This window comes from Felis catus, chromosome F2 (assembly GCF_018350175.1).
Source record: "Felis catus isolate Fca126 chromosome F2, F.catus_Fca126_mat1.0, whole genome shotgun sequence".
Taxonomy (NCBI): Eukaryota; Metazoa; Chordata; class Mammalia; order Carnivora; family Felidae; genus Felis; species Felis catus.
In genome coordinates, this window is record NC_058385.1 from 29109639 (window position 1) to 29132091 (window position 22453).

The window sequence follows — 22453 nt, forward strand, 5'->3', positions numbered from 1 at the left end:
GGGTGTCTGTGTGGCTTAGTCAGTTAAGCATCTGACTGGGGCTCAGGTCATGATCTATCTCACAGTTCATGAGTCCTCTATCAGCTCTGTGCTGACAGCTCAAAGCCTGGAGCCTGCTTCAGATTGTGTGTCTCCCTCTGTCTCTCTGCCCCTTCCCCACTTGTGTTCTCTCTCTCAAAAATAAACATTTAAAGAAAATTAAAATAATAAAGTAGAACTCAGGAAAGGTTAGAAACTTCTGTCATTTTTATTTTATTAAGGTTTATGGGATAATTAAAACTATTGGGAAAGACTAAATTCTAGGTAACAGGGAAAAAAGATGTCATTAATGAGTTAGTTCCTCTGCTAATATAAAAATTTCAAATACTTGTCTTGCTGATATACAGCCAGAAAACCAATTTCAGCCAAATGAAGTAGATAAAAATCTAAGATTAGAAATTAAATTGTATGAGTAAAAATAATAACTGAATTATTTAACAGTGTGTTCACAGAGCAAGTCAAGTGTTAATCCTATTTTTGATCTTTTGATGCTCTGGGACTATAAGGAACATGGTTTTCTGAATCTAGATTCTTCTGTTATTTCATTCACACTAGCAGGTTGCACCCATTGTAAATACTTCTTTGCTTGTATACACATTTAATTTATGCATGCATATATACCACATTTTGTACAAACATTTTTTGAAATGACTGACAAATCAGCAAAACAATTTAGCAGTAAAGAAATTAAGTGTGCTAGTCAAGGGTGTTAATATGGTTGCCCTAATTAAGCTTTTAATTGGCTCTAAGATACTAAGCCTCTCTCAAAAGGAGGAAACATGCCAGTTCTGGAGGATGACAAACTTTTCTGGTACTGAATTCTAAAAGGAATTTCTCTATTGGGGTTTTATATAGTTGATACCATGTAGCATAATAACCATTTCCTCTGTAAATGTAGCCGTAGATTATATAACCTGATTTTTATCTTTAATAAAAGCTGATACAATTCTGTATAGATGATTGATTTTTTTAATGTTTTGTTTATTTTTGAGAGAGTGCCAGCAGGGAAGGGGCGGGGAGAGAGAGAGACAGGATCTGTGAGCTCTGCGCTGACAGTAGCAAGCCACCTGAGCCAAAGTCTGACGCTAAACCTACTGAGACACCCAGGTGGCCCTGGATTTTTTTTTAATGTATACAGGATGCAAGGTGATTTTACCTCAGCAAAGAATTTAACAGTTCTTTTAAATAATCTAAACATTCTTTTCTCTCATCTGAACTTCTCAGGGAAAACAGCTTTACAACATTTGTAAATTTCTATTAATCCTTTACAAATAGAGTTTTAGCTTTAAAATTTCAATTTGCATATTTGCCTTTTGGTTAAAAAGCAAATAATTTTTGAGTATTTAGAAGACAACTTGGAGAACAGAATGTTCAAGCTAAATATCTTTAAGATACTCTAATGGGTCATGTTTGGACTAATGAATTCTTCAGAGTTTGCTACTAACCAGCACTTCTGCTTTTCTATTGTTTTGGATGATAATAGGTATATGCATTACCTTCAGTCAGATGTTTTTTCTAATGTTTATTTTTGAGACAGAGAGCACAAGAGGGGGCAGGGCAGAGACAGAGAGGGAGACACTGAATCTGAAACAGGCTTCAGGCTCTGAGCTGTCAGCACAGAGGCCAACATGGGATTTGAACTTATGAATGGTGAGATCATGACCTGAGCTGAAGTTGGATGCTTAACCAGCTGAGCCACCCAGGTGCCCTCAGAATCTTTTTTAATGTTTATTTTTGAGATAGGTTGAGAGTGTACATGCACCTGTGGGTGCGTGTGTGTACATGCAAGCTCGTGCATGCAAGGGAAAGGCAGAGAGAGGGACAGAGGATGTGAAGGAGGCTCTACATTGACAGCGAAGAGCCTGATATGGGGTTCCTATTCACCAGCCATGAGATCATGACCTGAGATGAAGTCTGACAAACAACTGAGCCACGCAAGTGCCCCAAATGTTGCAGAATCTTAAACTGCTTTCTAAATGATTAACTTTTTACAATTTTGAAAATTGGCCATCAAATTTGAGAGTCCTGTTTTGACCATGCCATATAAATTTACTGTATAAACTATTAAATATGTTTAAAAACCATGAAACTTGGCTTTATTTAAGGAGATGTGGGCTTTGGACTAGCTTTTGCCACTTAACTGTAACTGGTTCTGATTGTATCCCACATAATGTCTCTAATGGGAAGAAAGAAAAGAAAATTTTGTAATTCTGAAATCTTGAAATCTGTAAAAACTACCCAAAGCTTTTTCTTAATCATTTTGGCAACAAAACTTGATTCTTAGCTGGCAGCAAAACCAGCTATTTATATCTTTTACTCATTTCTTTAAATGTGAATATTCATGTTTCTTTGCAGAAATACTGTTCTGATTATAGGATGCTACCCCTAGACACCACTGGGAGTATTGTAGTTATTACTTTTATAAAATCTGAAAATTGCTGCCTTCTACATCTTACTGTAAGTAAGCATTTCAGATAGATTGATGGATCTAGGTTAGTTTTCTTTGTTAGGGGGTCCCAGATGTTCTTTAACTTTGAGGCATCCTTTTGGTTGAATGTGTTATGAAGGATGATCTATAAGTAATAATATCCAGTCACTTTTCTTCAGAAACTGTTACAGTTGGGTGTTAAATGATAGTTTGAAGGCCTGATGATCATTTTAAAAAGTAAATGTCCACCAGTAGTGAATGGATTATAAAATATACTAATCCATAAGAATCTTCCCAATGTTTAATCTTTTTTTTTTTTTTCAACGTTTATTTATCTTTGGGACAGAGAGAGACCGAGTATGAACGGGGGAGGGGCAGAGAGAGAGAGGGAGACACAGAATCGGAAACAGGCTCCAGGCTCTGAGCCATCAGCCCAGAGCCTGACGCGGGGCTCGAACTCACAGACCGCGAGATCGTGACCTGGCTGAAGTCGGACGCTTAACCGACTGCGCCACCCAGGCGCCCCCCAATGTTTAATCTTAAAAGGATGATAGTAGATAGCTGTATGGTGGTAGGAATATTCTGCCATCTTTTTCCCCCTTCTTTTCATCTGCCTAGTGTTCCTTTTCTTCCCTGTCTGCTGTATTTGTCCCAAGAGATGACTGTAGTTAGGATTATTACCAATAAGTTAGAAGCCCTAAAGAAATAGAATCTGTGTGGCCAGACTAGGTACTGAAGAAGCCTTGTAGATCAGTTACAAAAGCATTTTTGTGAGTTCTGCCTGAGAGTATCAGATTGTCTAAGTGTCAATCCCTGAGAGTTCTATAAAACTGAAACTTTGGTTTCTGACATAGTTTTAATATTTATTCTGAGGTGACCAGAAGGCCTTAAATCTTCATTCAAAGATTTACTCTCCAGAAGAGTTATATTATAACCAAATATTATTTTTCTGAGATACCAGAATAGCTTTCCACATCATAACAGGAAATTTACTAGTAAATTTTTAAAAAATGTTTATTTTGAGAGAGTGAGCAAGCAGGGGAGGGGCAGAGGGAGAATCCCAAGCAGGCTCCAGGCTGTTAGCATAGAGCCTGACGTGGTACTCCATCTTGTGAGATCATGACCTGACTTGAAATCAAGAGGGCTGCTTAACTAACTGAGCCACTCAGGTGCTCCTGATAATAAAATTTCTGTTTAAGTCCCCAAAAAAGTAAGTATCTTGTCAGATGACGTTGATGTCAAGATTGAGGATTACCTTCCCTGGAACTTGTTCATAGTAGGGTCGCTGTAGGGTAGAAATGTGCCCAGTGCATTGGAACAAATGTTTAAAATAAGTAGGATGAGCAGATGCAATGGGAGGTTCCTAACTGCTCAGAAGAGTTGGAGAAGGCTTCATGGAGAAGGCAATAGTAAGAACAGGGTCTTGTGTAAGACTTTGCCAGAGGAGGGGGAGGGCGTTCAGTGACTACAACATGGCAAGAAATCAGGGTAAATAGGTAAAAGAATAGAAGGAGTGTAGTGGGAAGATGAGGTTGGGTGGGTAGGTTAGAGCAGATTGCAATTCTCTTTGTTTTACATGGTAAGTTTGTCAATTTGGTTTCAAAAATAGACTGAGGTAGTGAGAGGTTTTTAACTAGAGATTAGGTGTGTTTATATTAGCCTTTAGGAAAAAAAACATTTGGAGTGTGTTGTTCATGGATTGGAGTGGGGAGTGATCTGGGTAGACCTTTTAAGGACTAGTGAGGGCAGAAATAACAGCCCTAGTTGAGTAGTGCAAAGAAAAAACAGTAGAACTTAATCTAAGTAAAGATGGGGCAGTCACTTGAGTCAGTGGGGGAAAGGAAATTACTATATGTTGAGTCTCTATCCTACTACAGGAACTGTCAAAGGCATTTTATATGATACATTTATAACTGACTACTCTCCACTGAAAAGCAGAAAAAAACCTGATCACAATCAAGAGAAAAAAACTTGTACCTGTTTATGAAAAAACAGTTCTGAAACTGTCTTCAGAGAAGAGAAACTTGATGTTGATATATTTATATGAAAGTGGAATATATCTTACTGGGTCTCTTAAGGGTTTTTTGTACAGTTGAGTTAGTGACTTCCAAAACCTTGATTTCTGGGGCACCTGGGTGACTCAGTCGGTTAGGCTTCCGACTTCGGCTCAGGTCATGATCTCACGGTTCATGAATTCAAGCCCTGCATTGGGCTCTGTGCTCACAGCTTGGAGCCTGGAGCCTGCTTCAGAATCTGTCTCCCTCTCTCTGCCCGTCTCTGCCTCATACTTTCTGTCTCTGTCTCTCTCTCAAAAATAAATATTAAAAAAATAATAAATCTTGATTTCTGATGTTCTCTGTCATTTCATTGATTTCCAGAATATCTGTCTTTTAAGACAGTCTGAGTAAGTTTGTACCTGCTTCATGTTTGGAATTTTGAGACCCAGAAGAAAATTGTTGGGGAAACCTTCCAATTTGGTTTTGTTTATTTAGCATTTACAGGCAAGTGCCGTACCACTCCCTTTACCAGATGATTTGGAAGCATTGCCTGCCGTGGTCCAAGAGAAACCTATAACGATAGGCCCCAAGATTAATCACACTTAATGACACCAGATTGATATTACACTTCACAGTTTACTCAGTATTTTCATTTACTGGTGTCACTTTTATTCATTAAAAAATTTTTTTAATGTTTATTTTGAGAGAGACAGAGTGCGAGTGGGGGAAGGGCAGAGAAAGAGGGAGACAGAATCTGAAGCAGACTCTAGGCTCTGAGCTGTCAGCACAGAGCCCGATGTGGGGCTCAAACTCGAACTGAGGTCACGACCTGAGGCGAAGTTGGATGCTTATAAACAACTGAGCCACCCAGGCGCCCCCTGGTGTCACTTTTCACAGCAACTTTGTGAAGTGGGCAAACATTGCCACTCTTTTTTATGTGAGAAAAATGAAGTTGTGATTGTTATAAACTAAAGAGGGAGTAGAGACCAAGATTTTACTTTATTTTACTTTTATTTTTTTATTTTTTATTTCATTTTTTTTTAATTTTTAATTTTTTTTCAACGTTTATTTATTTTTGGGACAGAGAGAGACAGAGCATGAACGGGGGAGGGGCAGAGAGAGAGGGAGACACAGAATCGGAAACAGGCTCCAGGCTCTGAGCCATCAGCCCAGAGCCTGACGCGGGGCTCGAACTCACGGACCGCGAGATCGTGACCTGGCTGAAGTCGGACGCTTAACCGACTGTGCCACCCAGGCGCCCCTTTACTTTTATTTTTTTAAATATTTATTTTGAGAGAATACTTGCAGGAGTGTGGGGGGAGAGGGGCAGAGAGAGGGAGAGAGTGAATTCAAAGCAGGCTCCTCACTGCCAGCGCAGAGCCCCACGCACAGGGCTCAGTCTTAATCTCACAAGTGCAAGATCATGACCTGAGCTGAAATTGAGTTGGATGCTTAAACGGAACTAACTGAACCACCCAGGCACCACACCATTCTTTTTTTAAATCTCATTCTCTTTTCTTTGCTTGTTAATCTGATTTTCTGTTAATCTGGTTTTTTAAAAATCCATGAATAAAATGTCATCTTTTTAAACATGCAAAAACATGGTTAGTCAGTTACTTAAAAATAAACCTGAAGAGAAAATTGCCTTCAAAGACAAAAATGTAATACTTACAAAGAACCACAATAGCTGATACCTAGGTACATTTAAGATTTTGGAAATGGTTTTATTAAATAAAGTTAGTAAAGCAAATGTTGATTTAGCATGGAGTGTAAAGTTTATTTTTGTTCATTTAGCAAAAAGTATAAAGTATCACTAGGAAACTAAGTTAAAGATGGGTGTACTTCTTCACTCATTTCTAGCATTGCAGATTGTATTTTTTTTTTTTTTTTTTTTGCCTCATGTGCAGCAAGTCCATAGGTTTGGAACTTATATATTCTCAGGAGGCAATGTAATATAGGCAATAAATGTAGCACTCTGCCACTAGCTTATCTTAGGTTCCTCATAAAGCTGATAATATTTTTACTATTCTTCCATAAATTTGTAGTAAAATTTAAATGAGATACATAAGGGGACTTACAGACTTGAATGCATAAAATCTGGTGTTTGGTTTGTGTGTGGGGGGGAAGAGGTCTGTAGTTACCTGTTCACTGGAGAAAAAGCAGCTTATAGCCATTTGAATTCAATCATTTAAATTCATTCAGTCGTTTCAATGATAATACATAGTGTACCTATACCTGCTGTAATTCAGAAAGATGGCTATCTTGTGAAACTGTTTTAATAGTTCTTTAAAAAAAGGTCTTTTGTTTACAGAGATATCTTAGCCCTTTTTGCCAAGTTTAAACGAAAAAGATTTCAGTAGGAAGGTGAGCGAATGTCCTAAAACCAAATATAGTAGAGTTTATTCTTTAATCCTATAGTTTTGGAGAAAAACGATGACCCAGAGTTACTGCTTTTGCTTGCTAGTGAAACAAAATTCATTTCTGTTTGAAGTGAATGGTTAGCTGCCTCCTATCCCATTCACATCAACTGATTAAAAATGATTTGCTAGGCAGTTTGGCTGGTTTTGAATAAGGTACCAGCGTGATGTATTGATTCCTGAGTTAAACATGCTTATTGTCAACCTGGAAGAGCTCACCTATTCTAAGAATTTGTGTGTGTTTGTTTGCTTGTTTGTTTTGTTTTTAATGTTTATTTTTGAAAGAGAAACTGTGATGGGGAGGGGCAGAGAGGGAGAGAGACAATCTCCTGAGCCATCCAGGCACCCATGAGAATTTGTTTTTGATATCAAGAACTAAGTAGTACCTTTTGAAAGAGATTTGATATTTGTAGCATGGTTATGATTTTGTTTTTGAGAAGAAATATTGTCCACAGAAAGAATATATTTGCCATCTGTTAAGCTTTCAGGTTAAGGTGTTCTGAACTTAGGGTAAAGATCACAAATTAAATTCTAATACTTAAGAGGTAGAGTAGGAGACAGGAAATGTCTATTTTAAGAACTAGCTGAGGAAGCCTTCAACAAATCACTATAGAATGTTACATAAATAGAAACGCCCTGCCTGTATTTACAAACCCACTTTGTAGTGCCCTCTGAACAGGCTGTATTCTTCAGAATAGTGACTTTAAAAAAAAAAAGATGTTGGGGAAACCTAGTACAGTTGTTTGAATAACAATTTAAATTTACTATTGAAATACATTCAGGTTTTCATAGGAAAACAAAGGCACTAGATTTCAGTTAATTATTTTCAGTTACTGGTTATGTTTTAATGTTACTGTACACCAGAAAACTGAGAAATTGTCATTTAAATGCCATTAATTAAACTAGTAATAGAGGTTGCAGAAGGCAGAATATTCAAACCAACATTTAACAACACTTGTTGAAAAGCATTTTGTCACTCATTATGACAATGCTGGGAAAATAAAACCTAACCAATATCCCGTCTCTCAAGGAACAGGTAAAGGAGTCTGTGTCTATTTCCTTTTCCTGCTCTGCATATGAAGTACTTGTTCATTCTCCTGACAGCCAACATTTACTGTAGGCAATAACCTCCTATTTTACTATTCCACCTTATGGAGAATATAAAAGCCAATAGATGAATGCCCTTAAGTACTTGTCTTCAAATTTATCTCTATATGTTGATTATCCTTTCTCTCTCTCTTAAGTACCCAAACATTTGCTTCTGGATTCCAGACTCCTCTTTGCAGTATTTCCTCAATATTTTTAACTTTTCTCTTAGTGACCTCTTCATTTCAGCATTCAAAGATGTTTATTACTTTCATCTTTAAAAAAATAAACTCTTACTCTATTTCTCACTATTCCCTTTTGCAACCAAATCTCTCAGATTGTATTATATATCATAATTCTTCATTTTCCATCCACAGCACAGGCCACTCTTGCTCTTTCTCCTTGCCCCATTGATAACACCAGTGTTACTCTAAGATCACTAGTGATGTCCTAGGTGCTCAGTATTTATTGAATGAAAGTAATGCACATTTCAGTCCTTAATCTTGAAGTTTTGGCAGCATTTCAGCATTGTCATGGTGGAGTATTTCTTGAAATACTCTTTTTCCACAGGCGCCTGGGTGGCTTAGTCAGTTAAGCATCCGACTTGGGCTCAGGTGCCCCGTGTCAGGCTCTGTGCTAACAGCTCAGAATGGAGCCTGCTTCAGATTCTGTGTCTCCCTCTCTCTCTGCCCCTCTCCCTTCCTCTCTCTCTCTCTCTCTCTCTCTCTCTCTCTCTCTCACACACACACACACAAATAAACATTAAAAAAATTTTTTTTTAAATAATCTTTCTTAAAGTCCTTTTATATCCTTTTCAAGTTTATTGAATGCTAGGATTCCTCAGCATATTGGTCATATTTTTTTCCTCATGGTCTCCTCTGTTTACTTCCGTGGTCTTATTTACCACATATATTCTGACAACTCATTTTTATCACCAGTTTAAGCATCAAATCTGTATAGCCTTTGGTACTAAATTTCTTCACTTGGGAGCTTAAATTAAAAAAAAAAATTAAAAGTTTGAGTGTTTGCTATTTACCAAAGAGCTAAGCACTTTTCATTTATCTAATTTGGTCCTTTGAGATAATAAATGAAAAGTGCTTAGTTCTTTGCCTGATAATTTCCCCATTTTTATAATAGAACAGTTCTCAGTCTCTAGTAAGCATCAGAATCACCTAGAGGGCTTTTTAAAATGCAGATTTCTGGGCCCCACCACCACAGTATCCTGATTCAGTAGGTTTGGGTTAGGTTCTGAAAATTACATTTCTAGCAAGTTCCCAGATGATGCTGATGCTGCTGATTTAGGAGCTATACTTTGAGAACCACTACGTTAGAAAAGCAAAATAAGCTGCTTCACAACTGTCACACAGCTGGGAAGTGGCACAGATGAGATTTGGTCCCAGGCAGTATCTAGAGTTTACCCATTTAACCCCTATTCCTACTCCAAACCTATTATTAAATTACCTCTTTCTTAGGTATGTCAAACTCAGTATCTTCATAACTATGTAAGCCTCCAAAACTGGTCCTCTACCCACCAGAGTTTCCTAACTGCCTTTAGTATAGGCTGGAAATTTCCCTCATTACCTTCAAACCCTGCCTTTTCCATATTCAGTCTGTCACCAAGCACTATTGGTTCTTCCTCCACAAAGTTTCCTTACTTATCTACTTTCCCCCATTTGTTGCTTTCGTCAGTCAAGGCCACCATCAGTTCTTACCTGAATTTCTAAAATAGTTTCCTAGCTAGTCACCTTTTTGCCCTCTTTTAATTAATTCATATAATACCAGGATTTTTTTTTTTAAGGTAAATGAAATTAACACCTTGTTTAAAATCCTTCTATTGCTTTTAGACTATAGGCCAGAATCCTGACCGTGACCTGCAGGGCTCTATATGACCTATCTGCACCTGCTTGAGAGGATCAATATATACTCTTCTCTCCTTCATTATGCAAATACGTAATCCTACTGGCTTCTTAGACCAGACCATAAATGCCAGATCCATTCAGTGATTTGAGGTTTTATAACTATGCACTAGAACCATTACTGGGTGGAATTCCATTGTGTAAGTGTACCACAGTTTCATTTGCCCACCATGGAGTTTTTTGGTTTTTTATTTTTGAATCAAGTATCTGCTTATGTAAAGAGGAAGGATTTCTTTTTGTTATTAAAAAAATTTTTTTTATCTTGAGTGTTGGGAAGCTAGATCAATAAGTACGGAGTGGTATTATCAAAAATGAATCTTGGGGGACGCCTGGATGGCTCAGTCGGTTAAGCGTCCGACTTCAACTCAGGTCACGATCTCGCGGTCCGGGAGTTCGAGCTCCGCGTCGGGCTCTGGGCTGATGGCTCAGAGCCTGGAGCCTGCTTCAGATTCTGTGTTTCCCTCTCTCTCTGCCCCTCCCCCATTCATGCTCTGTCTCTCCCTGTCTCAAAAATAAATAACCGTTAAAAAAAAATGAATCTTGGAAGTAGAGGACAGATTGTCCATAAAAAGTGGCATTTAAAAAATAAAAAAAAATTTTTTTCCAATGTTTATTCTTGAGAGAGACAGCATGAGTGGGGGAGGGGCAGAGAATCTGAAGCAGGCTCCAGACGCTGAGCTGTCAGCACGGAGCCTGACGCTGGGCTCGAACTCACGGACCGCAAGATCATGACCTGAATGACCTGAGCCAAAGTTGAAAGCTTAACCGACAAAGCCACACAGATGTCCCCAATTTTTTAAAAGTTTATTGAGAGAGATAGAGGCAGCATGAGCAGGAGAGGGGCAGAGATGAAAAGAGAGAATCCCAAGCAGGTTCTACCTTACATGGGGCTCAAATCCACAAAACTGAGATCATGACCTGAGCTGAAACCGATAATCAGATGCTCAGCTGACTGAGCCATCCAGGAGTGCCAAAAGTGGCATTTTTAATGTTTATTTTTGGGGCTCCTGGGTGGCTCATTCAGCTGAGCGTCTGACTTTGGCTCAGGTCATGATTTTGCAATTTGTGAGTTTGAGCCCCACATCTGCTCTGCACTGACAGCTCAAAGCCTGGAGCCTGCTTTGGATATTGTCTCCCTTTCTCTCTGCCCCTCCCCTGCTTGCATTCTGTCCCTCTCTCAAAAATAATAAACATTAAAAAGTTTTTTTGAAGTTTATTTTTGAGAGAGAGCGTGCCTGTGCACACGAGTGGGGGAGGGGCAGAGAGAGAGAGAGGGAGACAGGATCTGAAGCAAGCTCTGCACTGTGTATGACCTGAGCTGAAGTCGGACACTTAACCAACTGAACCAACCAGGCGCCCAATAAAAGTACCAAGACGATGCCTTGATTTCAACTTTAGGTCATGATCTCATGGTTCGTTAGTTCCAGCCCTGGGTGAGGCTCTGTGCTGAGGACGTGTAGCCTGCTTAGGATGCTGTCTCCCTCAAAATAACATTAAAAAAAGATAATGAATAGAACTATGAGCATTATATTTTGAAGCAAGGAGACCCAAGAAACTGTTTCAGTAATTCACTAATCCAAGAGAATGATGATGCCTGGATTAAGGCAGTGGTAGAGAAACAGAAGGGATGGAACAGATTTAAAAGAAATTAACAGATTGGAACCAAAAGTATTGGTATCATTAGTATGTCATTTACGCTGCCTTTCCACATCCTTTCCATATATCAAGGTTAATTCTAAGGAATTACCTCTTCTCTGAAGCCTTGCTTTACTATTCTAGCTTTAATTGGTCCTTTTCATTTCTGAATCAATACAGAAACCATGTTTTACACACCTAGTACTTGGTACTAGCAGCAGTAGCAGCTGTCATTGGATGCCAGACACCAAAACTCTAACACTTGACTTGCATTACCTATATATATCAAATCTGTGATCTAGTTGGAAGCATATGAGGAAACTGAGGTACTTGCTCACATAGCCAGTAGCCTAATTCACCCTGTCTCTAAAGCTTATTCATGTTCAGTACAGTGTACTCACTGTTGAGTGTGCACTTGTTCTTGTGGTTGAAAACCATGTCTTAATGATTTTGTACCTTAATAGCATTAAGCATATAGCAGGTATTTAATACTTACAGATATTTTTCTACTTAGTGTTGCATAAGAAACAATACCAAGAAGGGAGTGGTGTTTTGATGATGGCTATGGTATGGTTGTAAATAACCAATTAAAATATCTCCTTTTCAGACCTGGATGGTGCTCTACTCTCAGGGCCAGATTGTGATAGGAATGTGAATACAAATTTATTGGCTGAAGCCAGCTCCAATCAGGATGGAGGTGATGCTGGTAGGTGCAGTAGGATTTTATTAGTAAGAGTATGTTTAAGAGGATTTAAAGATTTGGCATTGTTTGTGTATATGTTTAAGGACCTACTGCAGTTTCTTTACTATCTGTCTGTCTAATCAGTTTATCTATTTATTTTTAAGTAGGCTCCACAGCCAGCCAGGCACCCCTCAGTTTCTTCCCTTAAAGGAGAGTAGCTATGTTTCTGATAATGCTTTGGAAGCCTGGTGAACACAAATAGATGGGTGTTTCTTATTCTTTGTGGGAGGCATTTATTTAGAGATTTTAGAATTCCTAAATATCAGTATAATTAAGTTAATAGAGATGGTGGTTTCCTGCTAGTATATACATGGAATGAGAATGGTAATTATCCAAATGGCTAGTTAATGTATTTTAATTAGCTTTGATATAAAATAATAGTATGATTAGTGATGGCAATACAAAATGTTAATTCTGAATAGTAATATTTCTATCATTTGAACTTTGGGAGAAGTAAAGGCAAAGAATCCATGAATATTCCAGAGAATAATGTGAGTCTAAGTAAATTAGGAGAGGGAAAAGCTTTCTTAACAGAATGCCAAGCTAATAAATACAGAATGATAGAATTGAAAAATAACCCACAGGAAACAATTCAAGATCATCCATGGATGTTAAGCCACTGTTGATGGGCTTATTCCATAATGACTGGGCAAAAGACTGTTGTAATAGCATATTCACATGGTCTCCGTGTTATCCCATAGATTATTTCAGTTACAAAAAAGAAAAGATTTCTTTACAATAAAAAAAACAGAAATAACCTGCCTCTTGCCATAATGCAGTAGCAGGTGCACAACATCACCTATGGCAAAATGTTTAACTCAAATCTGATCATGAGGGAGATATCAGACAAGCCTACAGAAATCTAGCTACTCTGGGTTTTTTAAATGTTAATGCCATGAAAGACCAGCAGAAGAACCACTAGACTCCAGGAGACCAACCAGAAGGCATTATCAGTCTTGATAACATCAGGGTTCTAAAATGAGTAAAGGGGCATTTGGGGAACAGTTGGAAATTTGAATATGTAGTATGGGTTAAATGGTAGTTGGGCAATTTTAAATTTCTTGGATGTGATAAAGGTACTGTGGTTATGTTTGAAAAAGCTCTAAAAGATACATGCTATATTGAGGGGTGAAGTGAATTTCTACACATAAACATTTTCAATGGGGGATGGTCCATATAATCTTTTCAAAAAAGTAAACCCTTGATTTAAAGCCATTTCTCTTAGGGGTCATTTTGATCCATGTGCTTTTTTATGACTGAGATCAGCCTTTGTCTTAGGATTTGAGTTCAGAAAAACGCTGCTTTCTTCTTAGTTTGCCATTATGGAAAAATGTATCCTGAAGGATATTATTAAACAGTGAGCACAGTTTTGAAGTAGATCTTTAATTACCTTAATGATCTTCCAGTGTATTGAATTATAAAGGCAATACCTTTGTCAAACTGCTCATATACTTCCTATAAATAGTAATTTCTACTGTTACAAGAATTGGGACAGGTGAAAGAAGTTTGGGTTGAGGTTTTCTTAATTTGAATTTTGTATTCTAGATATGGTGTCTCTTGTCTGTTATCCTGGATGTTTATCAGATCTTTAGATTACCTAGAGAAATACAGAATTTCCAGTATTAAAAAGTTTTAATTTTTTAAGTTAAGTATTTTGAGGAAGTAAAAAATAGTACATGTGTGTTAGCATTCACTAGATACATTTATTCAATAAATAGTTGAAGGGTATATGCTTTGGACATTAGCAATACAAAGGTGAGTAAAACAGGCAAGTTCTTGCTCTCAGCTTTTTTGTACTGATTTCATCAAGAACTACAAGTCAAAGCTCAGGCTTTATGTAGAAGTGTAAAACTGAAAATTGATAGATTTGTGTTCCCAGGCTACCACCCCCATCCCAGTCTCCACCCCCCCCCACACACACACACATGTACACACATGATGTCTCACTTTAGGATTCTGAAAACTTACCCTTGAACAGAAGTACATTATAGTTTAATTATCTAATTGTCAATTCAGAAGTCTTTCCTGACATTAAAAAGGTATAAAGGTATTCCAAGTATAAAACAATTTACATTAATAGAAATGAATTTTTTTTTAAGTTTATTTTGAGAGAGAGGGGCAGAGAATCCCAAGCAGGCTTGTGCTGTCATTGTAGAGCCTGATAATGGGGCTCAAACCCAAGAAAGGAGAGATCGTGACATGAGCTGAAATCAAGAGTTGGATGGCTCAACGAACTCAGCCTCCCCTGTGCCCTGATAATAGTGAAATTTTAAACACCTTAGAGACCTTTTGCATTGTTGGTTAGTGATACTTTCACTGAAGAATAAATATTAAGTTATTTTAATTTTTTTAAATGTTTATTTTTGAGAGAGGGAAGGAGAGCATGAATGGGGGACAGGCAGAGAGAGAGAGGGAGACCACAGAATCCAAAGCAGGTTCCAGACTCTGAGCTGTCAGCACAGGGCCTGATGCAGGCCTCAAACTCCTGAACCATGAGATCATGACCTGAGCTGAGGTCGGATGCTTAACCGACTGAGCCACCCGGGCACCCCAAGTTATTTTAATTTTTAAGAGAAGTATATCTGGCAGGTAGATACAGGAAAATAAATTTTTACAAAGTCCTTTTTAACAAGCATTGTTTTATATAAAGTCCATGGTTTCTGTGGGAGGAAAATTAATTACTGCACAAGTGAGTGAGTATATAGCCTGGAAAGGAGTGTTCAGGCAGAGGAAAGAAGAGTTTAAGTGCAAAGGTCTTGCAGAGGGACCCATTTTCCCATGGAGGAACAGTATGGCTGAAACAGATTGACCAGGGGGAGTCATTAGAAGCAAGGGCTAGAGTAGGTAAGGATATGTAAGAATTTGGAAGTCTTTGGTTTTTACTATGAATGAGATATGGGTAGTCCTTGCAGGCTTTTGAGCAGAGCAGTGCCAGGCTCTGAATTAAAGTTCTGAAAGAATCTCTAATTGCTGTGTTGAGAGCAAACTGTAAGAGGGCAACATTGTGAGCCTGGATACAAACTGATGGCTTCTGAAAATAATCCAGAGGCAAAAGTTGATGATTGATTGGATCATAGTGTGGCAATAGCTATGGAGAATTCTGAATATGTTTACATTGCCACAGGATTCCTGGATTTAGGGAAATACATACAATATTCAAGAAGGAATCTTGTCCCGGGGGTGACTGGCTGGCTCAGTCGGTGGAGCATGCAACTCTTGATCTCAGGGTTGTAAGTTCATTCAAGCAACCACACTGGGTTTAGAGATTACTTAAAAAATAAAATCTTAAGAAGTAAAAAGGAATCATATCCAAAGGAGGTAATTTTTCTCTTAGCTAGTCTAAAGGTCCTCTGGCACAAATTCCTTAAGGGATATTGACTATTCTAATTCTACTTTCTGGATTTAAGGATGGAGTTAGAGAGGTTTTGATGAACTCCCCAAGAGGGCATTCAGTTACCTTGCCCAGTGTGTCTGAAACAACAAACGGGTGTAATAATGCGAGAACCTTGAATTTGTAATTTCCTTGTATTTATTCTTCATTCTTCACCCGTTTTTCTATACTGATTAGTCTTAAAAACAAGATTGTGATTATTTTGGGCACAATAAGGACACTATTCCATTCCACAGCTGGGCTTCAGGGCGATAGTCTCAAATGATATAATAATTAGGAGTAACAATTAAGAGTGCTGTTTTGAATGTTTGAAATACAGTATAAAAGAGCACTTTTCTTGTGGCCTCCATGCAGTATTAAATAGTATTTAGATTTATTTCCCTAAATTTTTCTCTACCTGTGGTTGAATTGTGTTTTAAATTTTAGTGTTTCTATTTCAGATGCCTGCCAATCAGGGTTTTATGATTAGGATAATAAATTATGGGAAAAAAGTGCAATAAAGTATGCAGACATGTCAATTTTAGACTAAAATGTAGACATTTTTATTTACCTATTTATATTAAGCTTCTCTATCATAGTGCTCATAAAATATAAATAAATATTTTTTTCTTTTAATTCTAATAAGAGGTGTTTATTACCACCATTATATCAGAATGACTTTTCAATTGTATTAGGTACTTCACATGATTTCAAGTATGGCCTGATGCCTGGCCCTTCAAGTGATTTCAAGTATGGATTGCTACCAGGTACTTCAAATGATTTCAAGTATGGATTGATACCAGGTGCTTCAAACGATTTCAAGTATGGATTATTGCCTGAATCTTGGCCAAAACAAGAAACTTGGGAAAATGGCAAGTATTAGTCATCTAAACATCTACAGATTTTTTAAATTATTTTTAACAATTAAAAGCTTCCATATTCTGGGTTTTAAAAAAATTGAATAGTATGGTAGCCCTATAATAATCCCTGTTATCAGGGATAGAGACAAGGTTTTGATAGCAAATTTTCTGTTTAATATATAATTGCTTTTTATGTGTGTGTGTTTTTGTTTCGTTTTGTTTTGTTTTTATTCTCAAAGGTGAATCATCTCTAATCATGAACAAGTTAAAATGCCCTCATTGTAGCTATGTAGCCAAATACAGACGAACACTAAAAAGGCATTTGCTCATTCATACGGGAGTCAGATCATTTAGCTGTGACATTTGTGGAAAACTGTTTACTCGCAGAGAACATGTGAAAAGACATTCCCTGGTAAGTAACTTTAAATATAAATGATCTTTGAGATAAACTATATTCATGTCAGGGAAATTTAAGATATTTTAACACTATTACCTGAAATTTAGGGAAGGTTGATATTAAATAAATTGCCTTAAACAGAGAATGTGATTTATGAACTGAACTTCATACAGAAAAACAAGGTATATATTCACTCATTGTTGAATGGGTGGTTTGAGTGGTTCAAATGCATTATTGTCTGTACTATCCTTATATTGGATTTTTCCCCCCTTCAATTAGGTGCATAAAAAGGATAAAAAATACAAATGTATGGTGTGTAAGAAGATCTTCATGTTAGCAGCCAGTGTTGGAATAAGACATGGATCTCGACGCTATGGTGTTTGTGTAGACTGTGCAGATAAATCACAACCAGGAGGGCAAGAAGGTGTAGATCAGGGACAGGATACAGATTTCCCTCGGGATGAAGAATATGAAGAAAATGAAGTAGGAGAAGCTGACGAAGAGCTGGTTGATGATGGAGAAGATCAGAATGATCCATCTCGATGGGATGAATCAGGAGATGTTTGTATGTCTCTAGATGATTAACTGACCTATACTCCTCAAGGATGCTGCATTTGGACATAATATGAATCGACAATTTGAATTGTTGAACTTGAAGGCTTGCAAAATATGGTACATGCTGGATGGTAGTTATGTTGCTGTGAAAACTGTAGGGTCAAAAAGCCTTATAGCAAAAAAAAATTTTTTTTTTATATTTGCACAGGACTGTACAGCAAACAACCTTGTGGTTGGATTACATGGAGTCCCATCTTCAGTCAGTTATCAAAAATATTTTTTATTTATAGGATATACAGTAACTATTTGGGTCCTATGAATATATAGTACGTGTCCTTAAAGATCTTACATTCATGTGCCACTTTAACATGAATGAAGAAAACCCATTTATGAGACTACAGTGACAGCTGACCCAATTACTCTGTCCATCAAACCACTCAGGCTAGTTTGTACTAGTAGAGTTTTGTTTCTATTTTTATTTTTATTAATTTTATTTTTTTTAATACAGATTTTCAGTGAGGGGCCTTTTCAACCCCATGGGTTCTACCTTTCTGTATTTTTCCATTTTAATTTGCTTCATAACTTAAACCAAGTCTCTTCTAGTCTTAGGTATTATTTCTCAATTTTGTGCTGATGGGCATGTTTATAAGAACTGGAGAGGTAATTTATTGGAATGAACTAACTGACTTCCTCCATTCCCCCTTTCCTTTTTGACATGAATTTTACTACTTTACAAATGAAGAAATGATGTTGCAAAGTTAACATGGCGAAGTTGACAAATACCACTAAAATGATTATGATCTAGAAGTAACTTTCTCCTGCTGCTGTAATCGATAAATGGTTACTATATGACGTTTTCTGACATGGTATTCGGTTTTGGGTATCTGTTACTTTGGCACTATTCTGGTTTGCCTCTTTTTATTTTTGCCAGTGTACTATACCTCAGTCCTATATGAAAAGACAGAAATCTAATCGAAAGAAAAGTCGTCATAGAAACAATAAGGAAAATGATTTGTTTCCTAATTTGACCTCCATGTCCAGTTTGGTTAGCTTGTTATGCAATATAAGTGAAATATCAGGTTTTTATTCCTGTGCCCTTTTTATCATTAAAAATAACACAAAAAGTGCATTCTCTTTTGTTTGATACTTACTGGGATATTGAACGTTTTGAAATTATGATAGATCATTATTTTTTCAATTCCTCAAAGTTACTACATTTTCATATATAGTCTTTCTGGTAGTCACCATGATTCAACAATCTGCAAAAATCTTACAAATAAGATATTGAGAGGCTTTACAATTATTCTGTTAACTAAATTCTTCAGGGTACAAGGGGTGATGTATTAAGTTGAAATTGTCAGATTTATTTAGCCTAATGACAGATGAATTAGCTGATTGTTAAACTCACAGCAGCATTTCACATAATTAATATTAACATGCATGACATTTATCAGGAACATATTGTATATTATATAAGATTGAGGGATATCATATTTTCAGCTTTCTTTTAAATAGAAATTGAGTATATTTTCCTATTTTATATCAGGTCACTAAATTATGCTATTTGTGTGGAAAAAATTGCAAAGTATACTTTGACAGACATAATCCTTTTGGTGCTCCATCTGATCAAAGTTGAAAAGCTGATAGGTTTTTTAAGAGACAAGCTTTCTCATTGTCTCCAACTTCAGTACTATAATGGTTTAATGTTAGACATTGATGTTTTTGCTTGGATAAATCAAAGATATAAAATACAGTTACATGGTTAGATACATCTTTTGTCATCTAAACTTTATTGTAGTTTCTACATAATTGTAAAACTGACATGAATAGTTTGGTTTGATTTTTGTTTAAGACTGAAGAGTACATCTTATTCTCAGTGTTCTAGACAAATGAGTATAATGTAATTCTGGTGGGGTCCAAAGTAGACGTTAGTTGGGCAAAGATACTATGAATGAAAAAGTATTTTAAACGTAAAATGTTCTGCTTTGTGAATATGTAAGTATAGTATAAAGATTTCTTTCATCCCATTATCCCCCTCCTTTAAAATAAACCATAGTTTACAATTGGTAGATCTGTCTATATATAAATATATATTAAAGAGAAAAGATATATATCTGAAAATCACCTAAATCTGCTTTATTAGACTACAGTTCACTTATTGCATAGAAACTGGACTTGGCTTTACATTCTTAATGTACTTTTACTTTTCCTCAAGATATGAACTTACTCTCTTTAAACTGAATTTTCTTTTACTACTTAAATCATTTATGTATATCTGGTAAATTATGACCAAATTTTTGTTAGATTGCATACAGTAAATTGAAATACACACTTGGTACACTACGGGATTGTTGTGCTTTTGTTTTGGTTTTAGTTGGAAACAAGGTTTGATGTAGATGGCTTGTTACTGTTAATTTAAAATATTCTATAATTGTCCATTACTTTTTATGTTGTGTTGTGACAGATTTGGCTATATTTTTAGTCAACTGAAATATGATACTTTAAAAGTTTGTTTTTAGAAAGGTAATCCAAAGGAATAATGTTTATACTCTTGAATATATTAGCCTCAGCCTATATAAAAATTTCTTCTTTAAAGTAAACATTTTACCAGAAACAGAACTGACAGATTTTTCTACTTGCTGACTGCCTAACTTATTTTGTTTCATGATCTCGAGGGACTGCCTTTTCCCTTCTAGGTCTTTTTTTAAAAATAGTTTTAGTACTAAGGTATACTACTGGACTTTTTTTTTTTTTAAAGTATATTCTTTTTCTGACTTACAGTACAATTTCAGGAAGTTGATAGATAATAAGAACTTATGATTGGTCTCAAGGTGACAATGAAATACTCATAATTTTGTCTGTGGAGCCCTGGCAGAATTATGTGTTATACATTTGCTGAATTTTTCTCTTGTAACTTATATTTTAAATGAGAAGCATATTTTAGAGCTTGTAATTTTAATGAAGAGGAAGAATATAAACTTTCTTTCCTATTTGCTCTAGTAACAGACCCTCTCATATAAATCAAGATCATGTATTATTTCTTAGAATTCTCAGAGACAGTTACTTCCATATGGTCCCTGCATTGTTGTTATTGGCCCTCATTATTCATATTCACTAGATGTTTTGCTAAATTTTAGCACCCTAGCAATTAAGAGCTTAAAAAAAACTGTAGGAAGGGGAAGCTGAGCACTAATGAATAGCTTTGAAATTTGAGGGGGGAAGGGAAACACTAGCTGGTTTTGGTAGAGCCATCCTGCTGGAGAAGAGAGAAATGAATGAGTTAATTCATGTAAAGCGCTTAGAACAATGTCTGGTGCATAATAGGAGCCTAATACATCTTAGTTTAATAATAGATGTGAACCAAGAGGAAAGGGGGAGAAAATAGAAAATGAAAGGATCAGGGTTGGGAAATTTATATTCATACAGTTGTAAAAGGCCTGAAGATGACTGGAGGAGTATAATACGGGGCAAAGTGTGATGGAAGAGGAGTTTTAAAAAATAAATTTAAAAACTTCGGTAAGCTTTATGTATATTTTAAAGATTTTGTCAACATAGAAGAGTTTATTTTTCTGGATAATGATTCAAAAGCTACCATTGTTTTAGTGCCTACATGTGCCCTTGCGCTTTACTTTATTTTGTCTAATTCCCTAAGGTGGGTGCTATTGTCTCCATTTTATGGAAGAGAAAAGGCTCCAAGAAATTTGCATAACATAACTTGCCCGATGTGACACAGCTACTAAGTGGTAGAGCTGGGTTTTGACCAGATCTGATTCTGAAGCCCATGTTCTTTTTAGGGGGCTCTATTAACTGCCTCATTAAACTTTTGTAGAATTTCAGTGCTTTAAAAGCAGTTTGTGTATGGAGACATGTTCTCCCCATAAAACATCATACGTTAGGAATTTGAGTGTCTAATCTTTCCTCCCCCTCAAATATCCTTATCAGTCTTTTCCTCCTAATACAGCAGTTTTGTCACCTGACTATAAATAAGACACCTGACCTCAGTGTAGCACATGCTATTAATTGGCTGTGGCATTTTTATTTTTAAAAGGATGGTCTTAAAGTGAAGAACTAGATGCGAACCCCAGTTTTTGTGCCGTTCAGTCACCCAGATCCTTAAACTTAACTATGGTACATAATATATGTGCTTAGAACTAACAGGTGTTTTTTCTTAGTCACTTTAGGATTTAAAATGGAAAGTTTTTTCCTGCTGTATCCCTGCTTTCAAATGAAGCTGAACAGTTCTTAGATAGTTTAAAATGTGTTAGGGATAAGCACACTTTAAAAGATGTTTTCTGGCCCTGAATTTTATGACATTGGGTACTTAATTTGGAGTACACTGGCTATTGAGAACAAAATTTTGGGTTGAGGAGAGGGATGGTTGAGGCCATTATGAAATGGGAGAATCAGCATTTTAAACACTGTAAACATAAAAGAACGCTTTCTTCTGCCTGCTGTTTGTAAAAGCTCTTGGGGAAGATCTTTTACGAAGACCAATTTTTTAAATGTAATTTACCTACCTAGTATAAGTGTCCTAAGACATGTATGTAAACTTCCAAAACTGTTTTGTCTGTGTATTTAGAAAATACACAAGAATCTTTATCAAACCTAAAAATATAAACTTGTGAGCACTAAACTTGCTTCTGGCTTTGTGAATTTTGTTGACTCTGACATTTAATTCAGATTTCTTTGAAAGTGTATTTGGACTATTTGGGGTAGGGGAGCACCTTTGTAAACTTTGACTTATGTATAATTCAGATATCTTTGTACTTAAGGTTTACAAGTTTGAATTACATAATAGGGTTTTTTGGTTTGTATGTTTTTATATGAAGTGCATAAATGACTCAAACTACCTCCTCGTAATGCTTGGAGAGCTGCTTTAATTCATAGATAGCAGTGATTTGTAATCAGCATTTCATCTATCTTTTAATCTTTATTACTTTTGGGATTCTTTACAGGTTTTAGAAAACATTAAAATATTTCCCCTCTAATTTACACGTGTGCATAATTTTGG

At 36.5% G+C, this 22453-nt stretch overlaps 1 protein-coding gene across 3 annotated transcripts in view; it reads left to right on the plus strand.

The window, feature by feature from the left end:
- The window catches only part of ZBTB10 (zinc finger and BTB domain containing 10), a 37656-nt gene extending 15581 nt beyond the window's left edge, over positions 1–22075 (plus strand). For 2 of the 3 annotated variants that reach the window (XM_011291335.4, XM_006943284.5), the window contains exons 3-6: positions 12126–12224; positions 16326–16502; positions 16730–16902; positions 17167–22075. In XM_011291335.4, the coding sequence (XP_011289637.1) occupies positions 12126–12224; positions 16326–16502; positions 16730–16902; positions 17167–17472 (755 nt within the window). In that variant the 3' untranslated portion in view covers positions 17473–22075. The remainder of the gene's footprint in view (positions 1–12125; positions 12225–16325; positions 16503–16729; positions 16903–17166) is intronic. The other variant, XM_045050168.1, reaches the window with a different exon arrangement.
- Positions 22076–22453: the final 378 nt, after the last annotated feature.